Below are 23,170 nucleotides of genomic sequence, written 5' to 3' on the forward strand. Positions count from 1 at the left end.
AAACTTGGGGCCTCGGCCCCGCCCCCCGCCGCAGCTGCGGCCAGGAAGCGGGAGGGGGTGCAAGCGGGTTCCAGGGTGGGGAAGCGGCCCGCCTTCCGAATCCTCGGGGGGACCAGTACAGACAGCGGCGGCGGGGCGGTCACCGATCTGTCAGCTCCGCAGAACGGTTACTTTTAAAACGCCAAAATGGCGGAATTCTTTTTATTCTTTCCCTTTACGGCAAACAATGATGATAATAATCCCATTTTCCGTTGTAAAAATCAGAAATTGGCGATAGGAAAACTAAGTTTGCCAAATGATCCATTTCCTAAAAAAAAAAAGCAAAACCCCGCCCTCTACACGCTCCCTTCCATTAATGAAAAACTCTTAATTGATTGCATTTCTTTAAAAACGAAGCCTCCCCCCTACCCTCTCCCGTGATCGCGGCCAGCAGCGCGGCGGAAGCGCACGCCTGGCCCCGGAGCCGGCGCCCGCCGGCCCTCAGCACTCCGCCCAGACCCCCTTAAGCCCGGCTCTCCCCGCCTCCTGCCCAGCCTGTGCGCCCCGCCGGAGGCGCTCTGAGGGAGCGGGCACCCGGGCCGGAACCCGAGCCCCCGCCGTGCTGGGCCGGCCGCGCTGGCGCGGCGTCCCAGCGCCCCGGGGTCCGAGCCCGCTCGCGCGCGGGATGCCTACCTGCAAGGCCCGCTTGCGACCGCCCGGCGCCGGGCTGCGGTCCGAGCCCCGCGCGCCTGCGCGCACAGGGGGGCGGGCCCGCCTCCCTGCAGGACGCGGGGTGCAGACCGCGAGCGGAGCAGGTGCTGGGGGCGCGGGCCCGGCTGTTCGGTGGCGCCCGCGCCCTCTTGCCTCGCTGCGAGGCCCGGCCGCGAGGGCCGAATGTCCACTCTCTCTGGCGCCGGACTGCGGCGCGGGGGAGGCGGGTCGAGATTCTTCCCCCCACTCCCTGCATCGCAGCCTGCAGCGCTCAGGGGGCGCGGGCACCACGGAGCCCGAAGAGGGCCTCGTGAGCCCCCCGAGCTGAGTGGTCAGTGACGAAGGACGAGGCTGCACTCCCGCACTCACCCTGGCCCGGTCGCTGCGCTGTCCAAATTCTTCCCGCCTCGCTTGCCCCCTACTTCAAGAGCGGAAGCCCAGTAACGTCAGAAAACGGCTTCAGAAGGTGCTGGAGGCTGTGGAACCGGAGGAAAGGAGGCCCCGCGCGAACTGGGTTCCAACCCTGGCCCTGCCTGGCAGAAAGGGCGGCATCAGGCGCGCCTCCGTTTGGATGACCCCATTGCGGTTGGCTGATGGTTTGCCCTGGGACACATGGCTTTGCCTTCCTGGTTGTTTTCAGTAATGGTTCCTGTTGTGGTGTTGCCTTGTACAAGTCATTGCTTCTCTGTTTCAATCCTTTGCTTATCTAACTAGTGTTAAAACAGAGGCCCAGCATGAAGTCACTTCTCCTGGACCAAGTCACCAAACTAGGGCTTAACGTTTTACCTAAATGTAGTTTCAGCCTTACCCCCGAGTGGAATTTTAAGCCATTTAGTCTGGAATTTCCTGATCGCTAGTGAGGTGATTTTCATAAGACCCCCTGCTCCTGCCAAGGAAGGGTGACTCTACCTGAAACAATCCCTAATCTCTTCTTTTGCTGACAACTTTTTGCCTCGCTCTCGTCTGTTAAAAACCTTCCATTCGGGGAAAATAAATTAATCAGCAGTTTTTCTATTAAAAAAAAAAAACACCTTCCATTTGGTACAATTCCTCGGAGCATTTCTCTACTTGCTACATGAGATGCTACCCAATTCATGAATCACTTAATAAAACCAATTAGATCTTCAAATTTACATGGTTGAATTTTGTTTAACACTCGTCAAATCTCCGTTACTGGTTCTTGTAGCACAAAACCTTTCTTGCACACCTCACAACAGGAACTTCTCATAGATTCGTGTAATTGAAGAGGTTAAGAGACTGCAAGCTCCAAGAGGGTAGGCAACATTAGTTTTTGTATCCCTACCACCTAGTACAGAGCTGGACACTGAATGGGTGCTCAATAAATACGTTAACTGACTCGTGATATACTATATGCAGATGAAAACAGAGAGACGTTAGATACAGACCAGAGCCCTAGCCCCTCTCCCACACTCATGATTTAACCTAATCCCTTATTTTACAGAAAAACACATTGAGTTCATTTGGCCTAAGGTTGTGGCCACAGATCAAATTTGTCTCTTGACTTCAGTTTAGATGAGAAAAGGGTTCCTAATTAATTGTAGGCAAATTCCCCAAATTATCATCAGGTTCAAATTTATGCAGACTTTATTCTGGTTGCCACACCAACACATTACATGTGTTCTTCCTTGCCGCAATGTCAATTTTTAATCCCATCTCATATTATTGGGAACAGGATTGCATCAGTTGAGGATGCTGGTTGCCATAACAATGAAAGTCTCTGTACACACCAATACACACACAACCAGTCACACATTTTTCTTCTCATTGCTACCCAGACTGTGCTTGTTCTAGATTCTAAAAGGTTTATTTTAGGTATTCAGATGATTAAAAGAAAGTGGTAAAACTACACAAACACATGACTTCTCAATAACAAATATATCTTTTGATAGCGATTAGACAAGCTGAATCTGAGCTAGTGGGATGCGGGAACAAACACCAATGTGAGTTGCTGAGACATTTTTCTGCTCATTCACAGTATTTTGATGGTCTTGACACCTTTTGTGGGCTTCATCACACACTTCAGATGGAGAGCCCCTCCCAAATTGATATGACTTAGAGAAGATTCTATTACACAGCCAGTTTGCTCTGCTGGTCCAGTCTGCCCTCAGGAGCAAGGGACAGCCCCCTCTTTTACAAGTCAATAGCCCCCAGTGTCTTCCCCAAGTTAAAGCCCTAAGGAAGGGTGGATCCAAGTTTTTTGAAGTTGGTCATAGAGACACTGAGAAAACTGTTGTTTGTAAGCAGCCCACACCTTTCTGTTCCTACAGATTTTAATACACCACTGCGGGAGCCCAGGCATTTCAGAAAAATCATCAGGATATGCCCTTTAAATGTGAAAACACTTTTGGTTCCAGCAACATGGCAGACTTTGCTAATAGGGAGCCCTCTCTACCACAAACACCCCAAAATCTTGGATAAAATATCACAAGAAAGGAAGCAAGCAGGTGAAGAAGGAAGCAGAGTACATCCATGCCTGAACTTGCAAGGGGAAATCAGCAGGAGCCGTAAACAGCGGGAAACAGAGCAACGAGGTGGTGGTGGCCTGATGTCTCTTGTCCTCGAAGTTACTGGATAGAGACAAGAACCAGCTGCTAGGGATTAGGTGGGGTCATACACGGAAAGACAGGAGATGGCATTAGGTCCATGGGTCCATGTGACATTGGGAATTGGAACTGAAACTCAAACTCCTGTATAAAGACTGGACACCCCCCCACTCCCAGACAATACTGGTGGGGAAAAAAACGTCCAAATATGATTAGCTTCAGGTCCCATTTTGCCCCTGGGGGAAAGGAAGGCAACAGTAAAGAACCTCTTGATCAAGCTGTATTAGTTTTCTATCACTGCCGAACAAATTACCACAAAGTCAGTGGATTAAAACACAAAATTATTATCTTGTAATTCTGGAGGTCAGAAGTCCAAAATGGGTCTCACTGGATACCAAATGATTTCTCCCCCAAAGAATTGTCAAGTGGAGACAAATTACTTAGGAAAGGTGACCCAAGAGCCCTAAGTCTCTGCAGAAGCCATTATTTCTTGCTTTGCTCTGGCTGTCCTCTCCGGGCACTCTTCTGATTTCATTTATCAGGTACCTTTCTATCAGTACTTTTGGGCTGCAATGACATAATATGGTTAAGCTGGGTGGGTTGCAACAAGTTACCTCACTATTCTGGAGGCTGGGAAGTTCACGGTCAACGCAGATCTGGGGTCCAATGAGGGTCTGCCTCTTGGCTTAATGACTGCCATCTCCTCGCTGTGTTCATCATCCCGCAGAAGGGGCAAGGGAGCTCCCTGGGTTTTTTTATATGGGCACTAATCCCATTCATGAGGGCTCCACCCTCATGACTTTAATCACCTCCCAAAGGCTCTGGCTCCATATATAACATGGGGGATTAGGTTTCAATGGATTAATTTTGGGGAGACAAACATTCGGTCTATAGCACTTCATATGCTCTAACCAGTTGTTTGGAATGAGTTTGCTAGAATGTTATCTTCTAATCTCCCTTTTCCCCACTTAAGGAACACATTGGCTTTCTGGTACAAGTCAGGTGCCTGGACTGTACAACCAGGTATAGAAGCTGGGAGTGGGTGGTATCTCCCTTAGAAAAGCTAAGCTATTAAGGGCAACAATCAATTTTCTTGGTGCACTTCATTCAGGAACCTCTTCCTGACTTTCAACAGCAACGAAGTAAGCTTTTATAACTTAATATACATCAGTAGATGTAATGTTTTAAACTCCATTAAAATATGAAATACTGCCTCATTTACTTATCTGTTAGGAAACAGATGGCATACTCCAACTGAGTAAATTTGAAGAGAATATAAGTCTAAAAAGGCACGTGAAGGGTGTCAGAAAATCAGTTAACATTAGACCATGGGGCTAGGACAAGAGGTGGCAGTGGTTACCAGGTCCTGGAACAAGAGTGAGCTGTGTAGAGCAGACAGTATTTCCTTCAATTGGGGGCCACCACCAGCCTTAACTACGCAGGGGTCAGGGAGCTGTGAGAACGCTCCAACCTCCATCTCCTCCCTCCTGTGTGCTACTTCTGCTCCCTAATAGCAGAACCTGACTGGAAACCAGAAGGCAAAGGGGTATGTGGATGGAGTCAACAGAGGTAGGTTAGCTTCCTGGGGCTCAGGACAGGCAGAGAATGAGGGAATGGACGGCCAAAGGGAAGGTATCTATCCTGTTTTAGACAAAATTAAGTAACTGGACTTTAAATCTTTGACTTTGGTACCATGGACAAATCCCACCTGTTGCATCATCTATAAAATGCTGAATAACAATTTCTGCCAGTCATTGTAAAGACAAGCAGAACTGCCTGGCACCCTGTGTCAGTTAGCTATTACTGCTCACCCCCCAACTGAGCAGCACACAATCCTGTTTTACTTTGTCATGTCTGCTGGTTTAGGTTGACTGATTTAGGCCGGCTGCTTCAATCTGTAGGTGGCTGGGGGAACAGGCAGCTTGACTGCTCTTATCTCCTAGGGCCAGTGGGCTGATGGGTACATTACTCTCATGGCAATGGCAGATGCAAAAGACCAAACCCAGTTGTGCAAGTACTTCTTAAGCCTATAGTTGTTTTCTGTAGTGCAGTAACAAATCACCACAAATTTGGTGGCATAAACAACATAAATTTATTATCTTACAGTTCTGGAGGTCAGAAGTCCAAGATGGGTTTCACTTTCAAAGTCCAAATGGGTCGAGGGGGTTTTTAGCCTGGAGGAGAGGACCTTCGCAAGATGAAGATGCGGACAGGGCTGTGCTGTCTGGAGGCTCTAGAGGATTCAGTGGCCCCTTCTGCCTTTAAAGCCACTAGTGTTGCATCTTCCAACCTGTGACTTTTTCACATGGACTTTTTCTGATTTTTGACTTTCCAGCCTCCCTATGGTGATTATACTGGACCTACCAGGATAATCCCCCATTCCTAGATATTAATTTAATCCTATCCATAAGGCTTCTTTTACCTTGTAAGGCAACATATTCCCAGGTGACAGGAATTAGAAGGTAGGCATCTTTGGTGGAGGGGAAGGCATTATCTAGCCTACCAAACATGTCATGCTTGCCAAAATTCCATTGGCTAAAATCAACTGACAGCAAGTACTCTGCTCATGGAGGCAGATGGGGATAATAGGAACACACAGATGCATATAAAATTTCTGAGTTATCTAATCTACCACACATCCAGTGAAGCCTCTAGTAAGTGCTTATTGAATATGAGTTTGGTCTTTGGTGACTCACTGTTACACTCTTGGAAGGCTTCCTGAAAATACCTATGAGCATCAATAATCTTTATTACAATCATAGCCACAGCTATGTGGGCTGAGCTATGCTGGGTGTGCAGGGCTAGTCATGTAAAGCCAAAGCAGATGAAAACTAATTTGAGATCTGCTCATGTCTAATTACAATGCTGTTGTGTCCTCTCAAATTACACTGAAATCTAGGTTGAGTTTCCTTCTTCCTCTACTGTTTGCCTTGAGCAAGATGACACATTCACTTTAAACCCTCTGAAGGTGTAGAATAGACTCTGCAGGGGTATTTGTTTCTTCACCTCTTTGTCAGAACTGGTTGAGCATGTCAGGGAAGTGAGGAAACATATTTGCTTTGCTCCGAGCAGGTCAGCCAATCTGCAGTGCTATGTCTACTGGTGGGCCCTACTCTCTGTAAGGGAAACTCACTGATCAGGGTACATGAAGACAACTGAGATGGTCAGGGGATTCAAAACTGCTGCACTGCAACAGGGGGTGAACGGATGTTTAACCTGGAGAAGAGGACCTTTACAACAGTACCAGAGGGAGACCAAACTAGAAGTAGTAGTGAACACTGTTAAGGGCCCAGACTGTGGTTGCTAAATACCATTTTCAGATAAAAATAACCAGTGCTCCTTGGTGAAATGGCTGATTCCAGATGAGGAACTGCAAATTGAGCCTGGAAATCTTACCACACAAGAAAGCAAGCTGGTAAAATTGGTAAAATTAGGATTGTTTCTAAAGAACTCAGAAAGTAACTTCAGTTGACTCCCTCTGATCAAAGACAGAACATCAAAGAGAAATAGTGGCCCCAATACAAGTATTTCACACATCATGGTTTACTTCATCTACACAAAAATCATCAATGGCTACCAATATGATCAAGAAGCTGCATTTCTAACAACTTCCTAGATGCTGCTGATGCTGCTGGTCCAGGAGCCACACTGAGAAACATTACTCTAGGTCTACGACACTACTATGAAGATACAATCAGTAAAACCAAGACTAGTAAACTCTACTCACCAGTGACCTTCAACAAATATATCGCCAGGAAGGAAAAAAAGGGGACCCTATAGATTAAGGAAACTTAAGATGGATGTCTTTTAGAGGTATATATTGAACCACAGTCAGCCAAAATGTTCAGGAATCCCTTTTAAATTATCTGGACAAGCGTACAGGCCTAATAGACACTGTCAAAGCTGTATGAGTACATGGCTGATTCATTGTACTGTTCTCTAGCTGGTGTTTGAAAATTCTTTTTATAAAAGTAAAAGCACTGCGCTTAAAACTCATGGCTGTTCACAAATGACTAGAAAGAACAAGTGGGGCACCATGTTCAGCAACTCTGCTCTGTCTTTTTCTCAATTGGCCTCAATAGTTATTTGGTTTGACCATTTGTTTTAATAAAGGCAGCTAGTATTTAGAAGTTACTGTGCTAAGTATTTTGGTAACAGGTTTTACTCCCCTCAACAATGAGAAGGCAGTTTTAGAGAAGAGGATACATCTTATCTTCTTTGCACACTCCCCTCTTTTAAGTTGCCTGCTGCTTCCTTTTTGGTCCTGGACTAGTGGAGTCATTCTCAAGTGGTAATACCATCTGATGCCAAAGCTCTCCCTTCAGCATCTCTCAAAACTCCAAAATGATCCGCTCCCTCCCTTTTTAAAAACAAAAACCCTTTTTGACCTTACATTTGAAAGTCTATCCACAACACAAAGCACTTCCTTAAAGTAGAATACTAATGAACAGGACTTCGGAAGTCAACAATAAACACTAACAGTGGGTGACAGTTTGATAAGGAACTGGCTATTCAATAGATTCAAGTCACTGCAATGCCCTACAAATTATCATAAAAGGGAAAGTGACTTTACAAGCAAACCAGGATATTGTTACAATGTGCCACTAGGTATGATGTTATTGAGGAGTTATTCTTATTCCTGCAAAATATGCAATCATGAGGAGACATCAAGACAAACCCAAATGTGAAGGCAGTTCCACAAAGTAACTGTCCTTTAATCTTCAAAAAATGACAAAGGTCAAGAAAAACGCTGAGGACCTGCTCCTGATTAAAGGAGACTGAAGGGCCATGACAACAAAGTGCAGCAAACGATCCTGGACCAATTGAGAAAAAATATAAAGGACATAGTGGCAACTGATTCAACACAAATATGTACTGTGGATTAAATGTTATTACATCAATGCCAATTTCCTGTTTTTGCTAATTAGATACGACTTATATGGAAAAATGTTGTTCCTAGGAAATACACAAGTTTTTAGGGATAAAGCAAGATCTCTTACTTTTCGATGGTTCAGGATAAAAAAAAAAACGAAGTGAAACAAACTAGTAAATGGGAAAACGGTATATTTTTCTGTACTATACTTGCAAGTTTCCTGAGTCTGATATCTTACCAAAATTACAGGTCTCACTCTTCAATCTCTGAGCCTTAACATAATTTCTTGACTGCTTTTCACTAAGAGGAACTGAGTATCTGAAATAGGCTTTATGTTTTAGCACTAGGGGCTGTTAGAACTGAACCAGGATTTAAATACTAACACCATGACTTCTTTAGATGTGATCTGGAAAATGGGTAAAAAGAGGTGAATGGTAACAGTGAATAATGTAATTACAACAAAATTTTCCTAAACTATAATGCCACTTACTTTTATAAAATTGAAGGTATCATGAAACTACCTAGGGAATGTGAATTTCTCTAGGTTTGCATCTCCAGGACTTAAACTAGAATCCTGGCTTCCTGGGGGTGGTGAGTGGGATATGTGACCAAAGGTACAACTTAACTGTATTACCTTTTTACATCTTCTCCTTTTTGAATACTGATTCCTTTCCATTGTAAGTGTAAAAAATTAACTCCTTTATTAAGTACTCTATTGGAAGGTCCATTTGTTGAGGTGGCCATATAGCCAAATCTAAACAAGCTATGTATTTGGGATCTTGAAGACCAATCACACAATTCTATCAACTCAATTCTTTTATGGAAAGGAGGCATACATGGTGTTAGGATACAAGATGTTTTATTCAAGATCCACTGGCTGCCTCAAAAAGCTCAAAATCTAGTGTGTGAATTAGTAGGTGCTAAACTGTCTAAGAGTTCTAAAATTTAATTTTCATTGTATATTGAATATTTTTTTCATTCATGTCTTTACAGAAGCCAAAGGATTACATCCATTTAATAGCATACCAGTCAGACATTTGAAGTAGGAGATCTGTGTTCGCATGTGAAGTAAAAAAAAAAAGAATGTAGACTATTGCTACCAACAGCTTATTGAAGGGCACAGGCATTATGACGGAAGTCTGGGCAAATACAGATACTGTTAACAGCAGCTACCTTAGTAAGTGGGGGCACAAAGGAAGATTTTGTATTTCAAGCACATATTACTTTTGTGATTAAAACATTCAACTGCCACAGGACTGAAACTGGGTGCAACCACAGAAACTGAGTAAAGTCAGAAAATGCTTCTTGAAAGCAAGGTTAAAAAAAAGTGATGGCTCCTAACCAAAGATGACTAAGGTTTAAAGTACTCCAGGTCTAAATCAGGGAAATTAGTAACTTGAGAAAAGATTAAAACCTCCTAGTTTATGGAAGTAACTGCCATGGAAAATGTTCAAACTGCTACAAACTACAAATAGTAAATTTTGTGTGAAAATAAAGGACAATACAAAAATGTTTAATCCTAGCAGGTAGCATTGTTCCAAGTACTTCTCATATATTAATTTTTAATCTTCATGACCTAGAGGCTTTATCTGTACAATTTCATGGATGATAATGAAGCACAAGGGTCAATAGCTTGCCCCAGTAAAAACCACTTATGTTGATCCTAAACTCATGTCTGAGGACTGAAAATAAGACCCTTTTTTCTCATGCTCAAGTCAGGAATGGCTTGCCAGAAGCAACTCCAATTCAAGAAACCCTTTGCTAAATACTTGGTGTTGTGGGAATATACAATGAATTCAAAACAAGCCTTTCCCTCAGCATTTTATTGAGACAAAGCATAAAATAGGTTAACAAACTGGGAGAAAGATACCAAGATGAAGATGAAAAGATGGTAAAAACAGAGAAGTGGAACTCAGACTAGCCATAAAGGCATTATGGTGGATCAACAAACTATCAGGCAAAAGGGAAATCCTGATGTTGCTCACTTCTTTTGGCTGTTAGCTTAATACTCCATCTAGCCACAGATCAACACATGGTACACTGTATAGAGACTGTGGGACTCTATTGTTAAGTTAGTAAGGAACAAACATTGTCCCGGCCAACTCTGCTCTCACGTGGGCCAGTGTTATAAACACAGTGGCCTACCATGTCTAATCATGTAGGCTGACAGGTATGGAATAGAAATATCTTTTACTAAGTTGCTATCTGCTATTACTTCCTATGGTGCAGGAGAACTTTTATGGGTGCAGGCATTTTACCTATGTAATTACCCACCCAAGAAGGGGGAAGCTAAGAATGGAGCCAAGTCTATTAAATGTAACATTAGCACATGAAAACCCACTTGAAGGATGCTGCATATTTTCGAAAGTCAAATCTCATGTTGCAATATTACTACCTCCCCACCCCTTCAACTCTTTTCCTTTTAAAAGGCTGGGGTTTTAACTTTCCTTCTTTCCCAAAAACAAGACAAGCACGCTGAGAGCCAATTCTTCAGCTTGTCCATAAGTAGCAAATTTTGAAAGGCAGCGGAGGTTTGCCTCTTCCTAAGAGTCGTAACTTCTGTTCTTTCAAATAGGCAAAATAATGAATTTTAATCACAGAAACTGGTTTCTCTCAAATCCTTCAGTTTATATTGGGGGAGAAAACCCACTCATTTCTTATAACATTATTTCTAAATAAAGAAGGTAGGTATCAAAGAACATAAGGTCATGGAGGCAGCACCAACCTTTTGGGGAACTAATATTCCTAAGTTTAGTCTCCAAGTTTTATAACAGGAAGCTCAGAAATTTCTTAAGAACAAGTCCCTCTACTCATTATCAAGTATTCCTAAACTATCTGTGATTTTGACACCTAGGTTTTTGATTTAGTTTGTTAATACAGACTCATTTCATTAGGTATGCCTGTGGACAATTTGAACCTGACCAACACACCAAAACTAGTTCTGCTTTCTCGTCACACCCATGGCACAATGAGAAGTGTGCCATGAGCCCAGCCCTTGATACTTTATATGTAGTGACAGCTCCTAGGAGAAAACTAAAGTTGAGCTCAGTGACCTACATCTTATCTCAGACTAAGGTTAATGAGTGTTTTAAATGAAATTCAAGTTTCTAAACAAGATAGAATTCTTTTTTCAAACTGCAATTCCAACTAATTAGGCTTATGGATGTATAGACTAATTGGTAAACCAGTAACTTTTACAGATTTGCAGTGTTGTAATTGTCTTCTCATTATTCGTTACACTGCATTCACAGCAAAGTACAAGTTTAGTGTCTACCCACTTAAAAACTTTTTAAACAAACCACATACTGGAAAGTTTACAAGGATGACCTATTTACTATGTAACCCCACCAACTACAAAGGGGACTTCGGGTAGAACTTTTAACTGGCAACTGATTCTACTAAGTAATCTGTTAAATGCCTGTTACACATATAACCACCTTCCAGCAGAAAATGCAACATCTGCCTTTTCACTCTGAACAGTATGTTAAATTCCTCATCAAAAAGGGCGACTTCCGTTTTTACACAAAAAACTCAAGGACCATGGAACCACACTCTAACAAAATACTAATTATACACTTCCAGAAAAAACAAGACCCCATGTATTAGGAGCTGTTTCTTGGAGACTTCAATCAAATTTAAGTTTAAAGGTTTCATTATTTTACATCTATTAATTTAGGCAAAATTGTATTAACAGATTGACTACAAAATATCTTCTATTCTGAACTTGTGAAGGGGCAAATATGACTCTGGCAAATTTGATTAACAGCACAAAATGTTATCCAAATTGAATAATTTATTGCTGGTCTGAGGCTTGCCTTCTTCTACACTTTAAGTAGAATTTACACTGTTCCACAAATAGTAATTAGTATTTAAAGGAATTTAGTAGTGACCTGTTCAATAAGGCAAATCATCTTGGTAGCAAACTTTTATTTAAATCTTACATAACTCAAGCTTTATAAAAAGCCAACATAATTGAAAATTGGGTTCTCCCTCTAAAGCCTCAAGAAACGGTTAATTTAAAAGTAAGCAAACAAAACAAAACCCCTGCAGCAAATCCTGCTGAAATACTTAAAAAAAAATCTAAACGAGCTTAATCTTTACAAAAGTTATTTTAGCTCAAAAGCTATAAAATCAAAGTTATCTTAATTCTACAAAGAAGGGAGAGGGTCTTTGACTTTATGCCACCATTTCCTTAGAACCTCATTTTTTCATCAAATTTGGCCACAAATCAAATTTCTGTGTGCCCCTGTTTTCAGTAGATTCCTCTTGCAGAAGAGGCCAAGTACAAACATGGAAGAATAACTGCCTAAGCAAGTAGGAAAGTGTTCTGTAATAGTGTGCAAAGAACACAGAGTTCTGGGTTAATCCCTGGAACTTGATCTGGACCGTGACCTTGACTTTGAACGAGATCTAGAACGGGATCTTGAAGCTCTTTTTGGTGGAGGGGATACAGAACGAGCCTTTGAGGGTGGAGCAGGTACAGGTGACTTGGAATGAGACTGGCTCCTTGATCTAGATTTTGACTTTATATCACCTTTCCCATTTTCTTTGGGGGAACGAGATCGAGAACGAGACCTGCTTCGAGATTTCTCATATGCATCCTTAGATCTGCTTCGAGAGCGCGAGCGGGAGCCCCGATCAGACTTGGGCTTGGATTTGCTTTTTGATCTAGATTTCCTGCCTTTTGATCGAGAACGTGATCGACCTTTGCTCCGAGACCTGGATCTGGACAAGAAAAGCCAGATTTGTTTTTTTTTAGTATCTTGTCAGAACACCTAAGTACAGTAACATTCAGAAAAAGACCCAACAGTTCATTATTTACCGGGAGCGACTTTTAGAGACACTTCGAGATCTACTGCGGCTGCTCCTGCGACTCCTACTTCGGGACCTTCTTCTAGATCGCGACCTTTTAATACAAGAAACACAATAAAACTTTAATCTCAATACATCTTAACATGAATGTCTGTACTACTTACAAAAAAACAAACAAACAAAAAACAACCAACAAAGAATGGTTACTTACTACAAACTAAACGCACTATCAAAACATCCAAAAGAACACAATGATGTTCCCTCCAAAAGAAACTACAAACTGAACTACTTCAATTAAGCATTGACTGAAATACTGCAGTTTTTAGTTTCTTTTGTTCTTTACAATTATTTTGTTCCTTCCCTCTCCATAACTTTCAACAAGTTACCTTGATCTGCTTCCAGAGTAAGACCGCCTATGGCTTGTTCGTGGTTTATCTTCAATGAGCCTAATATTTCTGCCATTGATTTCTGTACCATCCAGTTTATCCAAAGCACGCTTCATGTCAGAGTAGGAGCGAAATTCAATCACACCTTCGTTTGTGCGCTCTTTGTGAGCATCCGCATAGGTTACTTCACCTGCTTGTCTCATGAAATCCTGAGAGCAAAAGACTAGTCAGACACGTGTATCCAGATTCTCCTCATATTGTACTTGATTCTCAGAAGCAATGCAACAAGAGCCGAACTTTAAAAAACATTATTTTTATCTCAAATTGTAGCACATACCTTTAAATCTTGCCAACTACAACGACTAGAAAGATTTTCTACAATAAGCCTGAACTCTGTACGAACAGGTGGTCCATATTTGTCTCTGCCAGAGGTTCTCCGACTGCTGTATCCACCTCCACCACCTTTATCACATGAAGAGAACAGTTAGATGCTTTGTAATGACAGGGATGCATAATGTTTTTGAAAGTTAGTACAAACATATTAACTTTTATTTACTGGAGTAGGACTTTGCTATTATACTGCTAAACCTTCGATACAGTTGTGATTTGCCATAAATTAAATTAAGGGCAAGTCAAACAGACTAAATCCAACTAAACTTCTCCTACAATCTGTTAGAGAGTGACTGCTCCTTTATTCAATTTACCTCGCTAAGTTTTATTTTACAGAACATTGTAAAATATAAAACTTAACTGATTACATGCATTTCTACATTTTACAAAAATGTTTACTAGTTACACTAAGTACTTACATCACAGTGTGAGGTTTTTGGTGGTGGTTTGGCCACAAAACACGCAAGGTAACAGTCACCTAGTTCAGATTAACCAGTTTTGTCTAACCCTCGGAATCCTCACCATCACCCTGCGTCTAATGGCAAAAGGCTGCTGTCGTCATGGCTTCCGGTAAGGTCAGCCAAAGGGTCATAGGGCAAGGGTCACACAATGTATGGAAAAGCCAAGGCCAATCAGGAAAGGCAGTCATCTTAGCCTCAGTGGACACAGCCTCAGCCCCATTGGTCACTTTCAAATTGAAACATCAAGGACTTGTTAAAAAGTTTGAATTCAACATGCAACAATTTCAACATCAAACATAACCAAAATCCCCCCACCTCCTCCCACAACATGCCCCAACTAAATACCGCATAAAGCGTTATAGCGTTATTTATATTGACTCTGTGGTACCATACCATACCACGTTAGTTCAAAATAATATTTTCTTTGGCCCCCGCCAATATTAATAACTTTAAGACTTAAACTCAAAACTCCTCCCGTTTCCCTCTACCCACCCCACCTCCAACCCAGCCAACCGCCAAACTTCTACGCTGACTTTCACGTTTCTAGCTAATGCACTGACAGGTAAGCGGGGGGGATACAACTACAGCCACCCCTCACTTCCTCCGCGGGCAGAGCTCACGACAGTGCTGACGGGGGCCCAACACAAGCCACCCCCAACCCCATCCCAAACTAGCATAAAAAAAAATCCCCAAACCCTTGCTAAGCAAAACCCACAACCCAATCCCCGCGCTCCGGCGTCCCGTGGCTGCCCCGGGCAGGCGTGAAGGCAGCAGGGCCCGGAGACAAGAGTAGTCAATCGACCCCGGCCACCGCGCCTGCCCGGGCTGGGAGGCCCCTCCCCGCCCGCCCCGCAGGGTCCCAAGGACGCGGAGCGCGCGGGGTTGTGACTCACTGCGGCTTCCGTAGCTGTAGCCGTCACGATCGCGGCGCGGACCGCGGGCGTGCTCCACGATCACGCGCTCGCCGCAAAGCTCCTTGCCGTTCAACTCGTAAACGGCGTCGTCGGCGTCGCGGGAGTCCTCGAACTCCACGAAGCCGTACCTGGGGGCGGTGCGAAGGCCGGCGGACGTCGTTAGGGGGACGCGCACGTGCGCGCGGCCGCCGGCCCTGCACGCTCCCGCGGACCCGCGCCGCCGCCATCTTGGAGGCCCTGCCACGCGGCGCCGTGGCCTTGGCCGGTTGTTTTTTGGGGGACCCTGCCGCCGCCAGGCACGAAGCGCAGCATGAAGAAGCGGTGCTCAGGCCCGACTCACCCATTTTTGAGGTCTATTTCGAGGAGGCGACCATAGCCACTGAAAAAGCGCTGGATGTCCTTCTCCCGGACGTTGTAGCTAAGGCGTCCTATGTAGACGCGCGGCATGTTCGTGGCGGGCGGAGGGCCCGAAGGCTGGCTGTCGAACGGCGGACCGCAAGACAGAAGCCGCGGTGCGTGTGCAGGGAAAGCGGGAGCCCGAACACACACCTAACACCACAGCGGCGGCCGAATCCAGCCACACAATGGTGCGGGCGCGCGCCAGAGCAACGCCTTAAGGGCGGGCGTCCGCGGGGCGGGGCCAGGCGCGTGACGTCAGCGCGCAGCACGTCTCCCGCTCAGGAGCTTTGGGTAGAAGTGTGACTTGCATGTCCGCCACCCGCTAGGTTTCTGGGAAGCGCCGTTCCGCTTGCTCACGAAATCTTCTGCACCTAACTCTGTAGACGTAGAATTCCGTTGACCAGCTGCGGACTTGTCTTCTAATTTATACTTTATAAAAAACTTTTCTGCATGGTCTTTTGGGAGGCGGGCTTGGAGAATTTCCGTTTTTTATTGGTTCTCGAGGTTGTCTTAAAATGTGTCCCTGGTCTCTGATTGGTCCACTAAAACGAGGGTGCAATTTCCTCCATCCAGAGGTTCAGACTCTTTTCTTTGTGAATAGCGCGCTCTCGATATAGTTGGTTGTCCCATTTCACGTAATCCGGGTTTTGCGCGCTGAGTTTGTGGTAGCGCGGCCGGGATTACGTTGCTAGCGCACAGCCCTGCTCGTTTCTTTTACCTTCATGGTCTCAGCCTTCACCGCCACCCTTCACGTCCCCTCTCCCTCCAGGGGTTTTTCTTGGAGCTGGCAGCCGGAGTCACCTGTAGATCGGTGGGTACATGGCAATCCGACGCTCGCTGTATGTGCTTGCACACGAAGCACGGCCAAAAACTCAGGCCCAAGAAAGTTGGCCAAGACCTGGCAGCCCTCCTACAGGGGGGCGCTCTTTTTCTCCCCCACATGGGTAGTCCATTGTCCCAACGCCATGCCTTCCTCCCATTCATTTGTAAGGCACCCTTTCTGTGTGGCAAAAAAAAAAACATTTTTGAGTTTATCACTAAGATGTCGTTTAAAGCTGGAGAACTTGATGAAAATCACAAAGGAGTAAGTTTAGGTAGAGAGCAGAAGACGCTGGGGTTCTCTGAGACTTAAGTGCGCAGGAGGAGACTGGGAAGGAGTGGCTGAAGAAGTGGAGAAAAGGGTATTGCTGAGGTAATCCTGGCTCTTTAGGATTTCCGCACATTCCAGCTCTTCCTCCGCGGTGCAGCCTTGATAGCCTTCAATTTCTGGTTGAAAGGAGACGATTTTGCCGCCCAGTGGACATTCGACAAAGTCTGGAGGCCTATTGGTTGGCACGGCTCGGGGTGGGGAAGTGCTAATATTGGCATCTAGTGGTAGAGGTTATACTGTCTGTGCCCGAGTTTAGGTACGATAAATTGCTAGATCTTTTTAAAAATTTCATGGAATATAGTAATTAGGTGTAAGTCCGGGGAGAGGAAGTCCTGGGGCAAAATACCTCTAAAAACCGAAATCAGTCAAAGGAAGAAATAAAGTTTAAAACCCATTTATTGCTACAGACTGCAGTCCAGGGCTGTCTTTCTCCTCTGCTCTGGAAGAAGCCCTCCCCTTAACCTCTCAGGTTCAGACATACCCTTGGTTGCCCAGGTAAATTACCTATTGATATGTAGATGTACTAAAGCCAGGCTAGATATTCTGGAAATATTACAATTTTACCCACATTAGAAAAAGGAGAATTCAACAATGTGATAAGACTTTTTCACTTACCAAATTGTCAGTATATTAAAATTTGTTCAGATTTATTATTGGCAGGAGGTAAACCAGGACATGGCACTCATATAGTGGGGGTTGGTTTGAATATTCCTTTTGGGAAGGTAATGGGGTAGTACTTACTAAAAGATGACTATGGGGAGTGGGTGTTGCCTCCTTTCTCCTTAGAGTTCATTTACCTAAAGACAAAGATGCAGCTGACATCATCCTTCACCTCGTCTCTCTTTACCCAGAACCCACTGGCTGCTCTTTAAGAAAAACCCAAATAGCAGCTACTGCAGAAGAGGAAACAGTCTCATGTCATGATATGAAGGGAGTGTTGGACCATCAGCATTCTGTGGAGTCTTGCTGATGTATGGAAAAGCCAACGCCCATCTATTGATATTTTGGAAGAGCAACTCAAAGGAGAAATGATGTATGTATAGTATGGGAGCTCATTTCTTTAGACACCTACAATTGTGGCGAATAAAGATCACTCCACTGCTAATTCTAAATTGTGGAGGTAACTGCAGGGGTCTGTCAGCATGAGAGGGAGGGTTTCCTCAATCTGATCCAGAAGAAAGTTAATAACTTCAAATCCATAACTACCTAGATTATTACGACTGGTCTAGAATGCACAATTGTAGTTTTTTTCAATCCAATGGATATTCTTACATATGTTAGCTTGAAACCAAAAGAATTTCCCAAGCATGTGATTGGAAGGAGGTGTAAACTGGATTCTGATAGGTTTTGCTGTCTTATATCTGAAAACTTTAGCATTCCAGAAACTCATCTTGAATGGATTTTGGGAGAAAATGGCAACTCAAGTATGTTTACATGGAGTGGAGTGAATGCAGCAGGGGTCACTCCAGAAATGGAATTCAGAAATGGAAATTGTCAGGGCTGACAGTTTGAAAGAAATGTGAACCATATGATTGAAAGAGCATTTGAGGTGATCAAACTAAAAGTGTCTTCCAACTGGGCTACTGAATCAAATGTTGCTAAGCCAATTCAAACCCTTTTTGAAAGACGTCTGCTCAGGATTGATCTTCACAGGATTTCCCAATCTCAGCAATGCTGACATTTAGGGCCAGATAATTCTCTGTTGTGGGGGCATCCTGTGCATGTAGGATGTTTAGCAATGTCCCTGGCTGGCATCTACCTACTCGTTTTCAGTAGCTCTTCCCCTCTCCTAGTGTGACAACCAAAATGTCTTCAGATGTTGAGAAATGTCTGCCAAGGCACATAATTGCCCCTTGATGTGTTGTTTCTGACAGTGAGGGCTTTCTTTGTGTTCTAAGTGTTCAAAGATTAACCAGAGTCTTCAACCAGAGTAGAAGGATAATGTAGTTTTACCACTCAAAAGAGTGGGGATAGATGAAACAACTTAAGAAAACAGCTGGTACTGTCTGAACAATATGATGAGTAAATGTGGTTATGGAGCCACCAGAATTCTCATACATCATCAGTGAGAGTGTAAATAGGTGCAGTCACTTTGGAAAAAGGTATGGTAGTGTCTCCAAGAGCTATCTACTGGAGATGAAAGCTAGTATCTGCTCCTATGACCTCGCAATTCCATAAGGACGTGCGTACATATGCTCCCCGTAAGGAATGTTCTGGAAATTCATAGTGTTATGTGTAGTGGCCCTCAAACTGGGAACCACTTAGATGCATATCAACGAGAGAGTGGACAATTTAATTGTGGTTTATTCATACTGCACATTACTATACAGCAATGAAAATGATCTACAATAATACACAGCAAAATCAATGGATCTCACAATGTTGTAACCATCTAAGCAAGACAGAGAAATCCATACTGTATGATTACCTGTGTGTAAAACTGACAAACAACTAATCTATGGTGTTAGAAGTCACTTTTGGGAGGGGTGGTGACCAGAAGGGGGCTTCTGGGGTTCTGGTCATGTTTTGTGTCTTGAGCTTAGTGCTGGTTATGCATGTGTGCTGTGTGAGAATTCACTGAACTGTACATTTATGATTTAGGCATTTGCTGTATATATGTTGTATTTCAATGGGAAATTTAAAAAAAAATTCTCAAAAAAAGTATAACCTACTTGACCTAGATAGAGTCCTCTGGGTCACGCTGGGGACTAAAGCTGTACTGAGACTTGATTAATAGTCTTTGCTCATAAATGTCAGTTTGTTTGAATCAGTTGTTTGTGTTTTGTTTGTTTTATTTTGTTCTTCAATTAGGTTTCTGTAGTCTTTTAAGAATTGCTCTGTGGGTGGGAAGATGGCTCTGTCGCCACCTGGTGGCTATTAGTGTGATTACAGTGGTAGGTAGATAACACCAGCTGCCTCATCCAGACTTGGGTGAATTTACAGATACAAAGTCTTTGCAGGTCCCTGAATCCAAATCTTCTAATTGTCAAGCTCTTATTCACCCGGAGATTTTCTGGTCCTTAACTGAACACCTCCTCTGATGGAGAGTTCACCGTCCAACCTGACAGCCAAGTCCATTCTTGGACATCTCTCACTATGAATAAATTCTTTATAGAATGTAAAGAATTGTTGCTTTGAATTATACTTGTGCTGGTTGTGCCCGAGGCTGTTCAAGTAAACACATGTTTCCCACCCACAGGTCTTTCAGAAGTTTGAAGGCAGCACTCAGACCCTCTGTTCATGTCCTCTCTTCTGGCTTAGTGTCTGTGGTCCCTCAAACATCCCTTACCTTCTGGGGCCTGCTTTCAAGTCTGTCTGTCACCCTGGCTGCTGGTCACTCATGCATTCAGGCTTATTTGGGGCCCTCTTCAGGTGTGGCCCTCAGAACTGACCTCTCCCCACTGGACTTGTCTGCATACACCCATTGCTGCTGCGGCCATATTGTTCCCTGACCGGTTAAGATGTGTGACCGTTGGTGACATAGGTGGCCGGCTGGTGTCTGCTTCCTCACTCAGCCCTACTTCTGCTGCATGACCAGACTGGGATCAAGAAGCTCCTGGGATAGACCACTGAGGCAAACAATGTCTTGAGAATGGAAGCAGGCTAGGCACCAGAATGGAAATCCAGGGCTTATTGGCAGGTGGGCTCAAAATCACTGGTCCAGTTCCTGGAGCAGCCAGGAGGCAGAAGTGCTGATAAGGAATACGCTAGTTGGCCATGTGGTGGAGAGCATGAGGCCATGGGGAAAATCCGCAGACAAATACTATAGAACCCATAGCACTCGTCAGCGTGTACTGTCGTCTCCAAGCCCGTCAGTCATGTGAGAGGCAATCCTGGGGCCTCCTCCCAGGTATTCCCTGAAGCTGGTGTGCGTAGGTTTCTGTTCTTGCACTTGGCACCAAGTTGTGCTTACCTACATTCTACCCATCATTAGTTCCACATGTTGTTATTTGGACTTATTTAAGCTGAAGCATATTCCCAAAGCCTGCATGTCGCTACAGCCCTTATTCTGGCAGTAAAAGCTCTGTCAAATGATGGCACTCTAATGTCATATGGCAGAGAAGCTGAGCACAACTGCAGTATGCTGGAGAGCAGCCAGGGGTGTTCCCTCCGTGCAGAACCCATCTCCTTGATGAGTGAGGGGAAAGAAGTCTTTTTTTTTTTTAGGTGCCTTGCATAGCCCAGGCACTGCTAAGCTCAGGGGACATAACTAGAACAAGACAGATCTAGTCAGGTCCTCCAAAAATTGTAGTCCCAGTACAGTGGTCCTTGGACATTTGTGAGCATCATTTAAACGTGAAGCTATGGTGGCTGCATCTTGCAGAGTTGGAGTCCCTGGCCGTGGGGCAGGGCCTGGGAATCTGCCTGGTCAGCATCCTCCTGTGCGACTATGAAGGACGGGGTCAGGTGACCAGGCTTTGCAAAATACCTGCCTGGGGCCTCACTTCCCAAAATGTGGTCTACAGACTCCTCCACCCCTTGTCAGCATTTCTTGGGAGCATTTTAGACATGGCAGAATCTCAGGCTCCACCGCAGACCTACTGATTATAATGGACATTTTAAAACACGAATCCAGGGATGATTCATGTGCTCCTTGAAGTCTGAGAAGCAGTGCTGTTGCAAGGTGCCAGGAAGTCTTGCTGCTTACCTTCTATATTTTGAGAAGAGAAAGAATATATTTGTGTATGGCTTGGTAATTTAAAATATATTAATGAAAAACTGCATAAGCCAACCCCCCAAAAAAACTGGTACGTGAATGCTCAAAGCAGCTCTGTCCATAATTGCCCCAAACTGGAAACATCTGGAATTAGCTAGCAACAGGCCAAAGGATAAACAAAAGGTATACTCACCAAACGGAATACTGCGTAGCAATAAAAAGGTCCGACTCGCAGTGTGGATGAATCTCAGAATGTTTTTACTAAGTGGGAGGAGCCCAACCCGGAAAGCTACCGGCTGTGTGAGTCTGTGTATGTGATGTTCTAGAAAAGGCAGATCTAAAGGGCCAGAAAATGGATTAGTAGTTGCAGGTGCTGGTGTTACAGGTGACAGTGGACTGCAAAGCAACAGGAAGTAAGTTTTGGGAGTGAGGGAAACGTTCCATATCATGATTGCGGCATTTACCAAAACTCACTGAACTGGATACTTAAAATGGGTGAATTTTACTGTATGTAAATTATACATCAATAAAAATGATTAAAAAAACCCAACAAAACCAAGACCATCCAGTACTTGGGGTCTTTTTTTTTTAATAGGTACAGATTATAAAATAATAAATTCTACAGCATTGTACACACATTCCTGTGTACCAGGAATATTCTGTTATCCAGAGGTAGCCAGTAGGTTTTGTGTTTTTATTTGGTAATTATCTCTGTGTGTTGAAATGCTATGCTTCCATTGCCGTTTCTGTGTTTATCAACTTCAAACATTCTTTTCTCCCCTCTGGAATGTCTTTAATTAATTAATCAATTTTTATTGAAGTTCAGTGTTAAGTAACTGTAATGGTACATCATTTTACAGATGAGGAATGAGGCTCAGAGGCATGAGATGACCTGTCACACTGCTGAAAGGTGTACAGCTGGATAATTCCAAAGCCTTCTATCCTTCCTTCAAGATGCCCCTGCACCGCTCTGTACTACATCTAAAATGTTGGTGGCCAAAGTTTTGAAATATTGACATTCACAGTTGAAATGGCCCACAAGCCATTACTGAGCTGATGACAATGGTAAGCAACTGGAGCTTAATTCTCCTGGGGACTCTGGGAGCCAGTGCAGAGCTCTGGGGACCTCAGAAGCAGTGGAGAGAATGGTCTTTCCCCTCGCCGAGGAGGGGTAAGGGAGCTGGGTTATCTGAACATCAGCTGGCTAGCTGTGTCGGTTGGGGGTGGCTTCCAGGAGCATTCACTCTGGCACTTAGGGTTTGCCTGAGTGGCTGAGTGTCTCCCACACCAGAAACTAAGCCCTGGGGCAAGAGCGCTTCAGGGGTTCCCAGCAAGCCCACTTCGGCTGTGGAAGTGAGTGTTGAGACAGCAGTGCAGCAAGCATCTGCCACAGGCATGTCAACCCGCCTTAGCTTACAATTCTGTTTTTATGACATCTTCCCCTGATCAGAATGTGTTGGTGGATGGCTTCCTGTGCACTGACCCGGGCCACACTCCAGCTGGCACCCCCTGGCATCTTCCCCTCCTTCACCACCACCTCCGTGACATGCCAACCCAAGGGGTTGTGGCTCTGCCCTTCTGGCATATAATAAAACCAATGGAAAGTAATGACCCCTCTTCAGACTGCAGATGAGCACATGAATGCCTGATTACCACATGAAATATCTTTTGATACTGGACAAAAACACCCAATAAGGGCTGGGGACCAGCCTGGCAGATGTCTGGTGGCCCAGTGGCCCTCTCCCCAGGGGGCTTATGGGCTGTTTCAACTGTGAATGTCAATGTTTCAAAACTTTGGCCACCAACATTTTAGGTGTGGCATAGAGCAGTGCAGGGGTATCCTGAAGGCAAGGGTGGAGGGCTTTGCTATTATC

General features: G+C 44.3%; 2 protein-coding genes across 12 annotated transcripts in view; both read right to left on the reverse strand.

The window, feature by feature from the left end:
* Nucleotides 1–11,649, reverse strand: part of L3MBTL1 (L3MBTL histone methyl-lysine binding protein 1) — a 42,959-nt gene extending 31,310 nt beyond the window's left edge. For 10 of the 11 annotated variants that reach the window (XR_012131327.1, XR_012131328.1, XR_005059864.2 and 7 more), the window contains exon 1: nt 673–11,649. Coding sequence is in view for 7 of the 11 variants with exons in the window: in XM_037012929.2 (XP_036868824.2) it covers nt 673–946 (274 nt within the window). In the remaining 4 variants the exon portion in view is untranslated. The remainder of the gene's footprint in view (nt 1–672) is intronic. The other variant, XM_037012935.2, reaches the window with a different exon arrangement.
* Nucleotides 11,650–12,037: 388 nt separating this feature from the next.
* Nucleotides 12,038–15,674, reverse strand: SRSF6 (serine and arginine rich splicing factor 6). Its single transcript, XM_017663243.3, has 6 exons — nt 15,431–15,674; nt 15,070–15,218; nt 13,663–13,787; nt 13,326–13,534; nt 12,950–13,033; nt 12,038–12,852 (listed from the first exon to the last, which is right to left on the reverse strand). The coding sequence occupies exons 1-6, from the start codon at nt 15,535–15,537 to the stop codon at nt 12,489–12,491; spliced, it is 1,038 nt and encodes a 345-aa protein (XP_017518732.1). The 5' UTR covers nt 15,538–15,674; the 3' UTR covers nt 12,038–12,488.
* Nucleotides 15,675–23,170: the final 7,496 nt, after the last annotated feature.

Source organism: Manis javanica, chromosome 5 (genome assembly GCF_040802235.1).
Source record: "Manis javanica isolate MJ-LG chromosome 5, MJ_LKY, whole genome shotgun sequence".
Classification (NCBI taxonomy): Eukaryota; Metazoa; Chordata; class Mammalia; order Pholidota; family Manidae; genus Manis; species Manis javanica.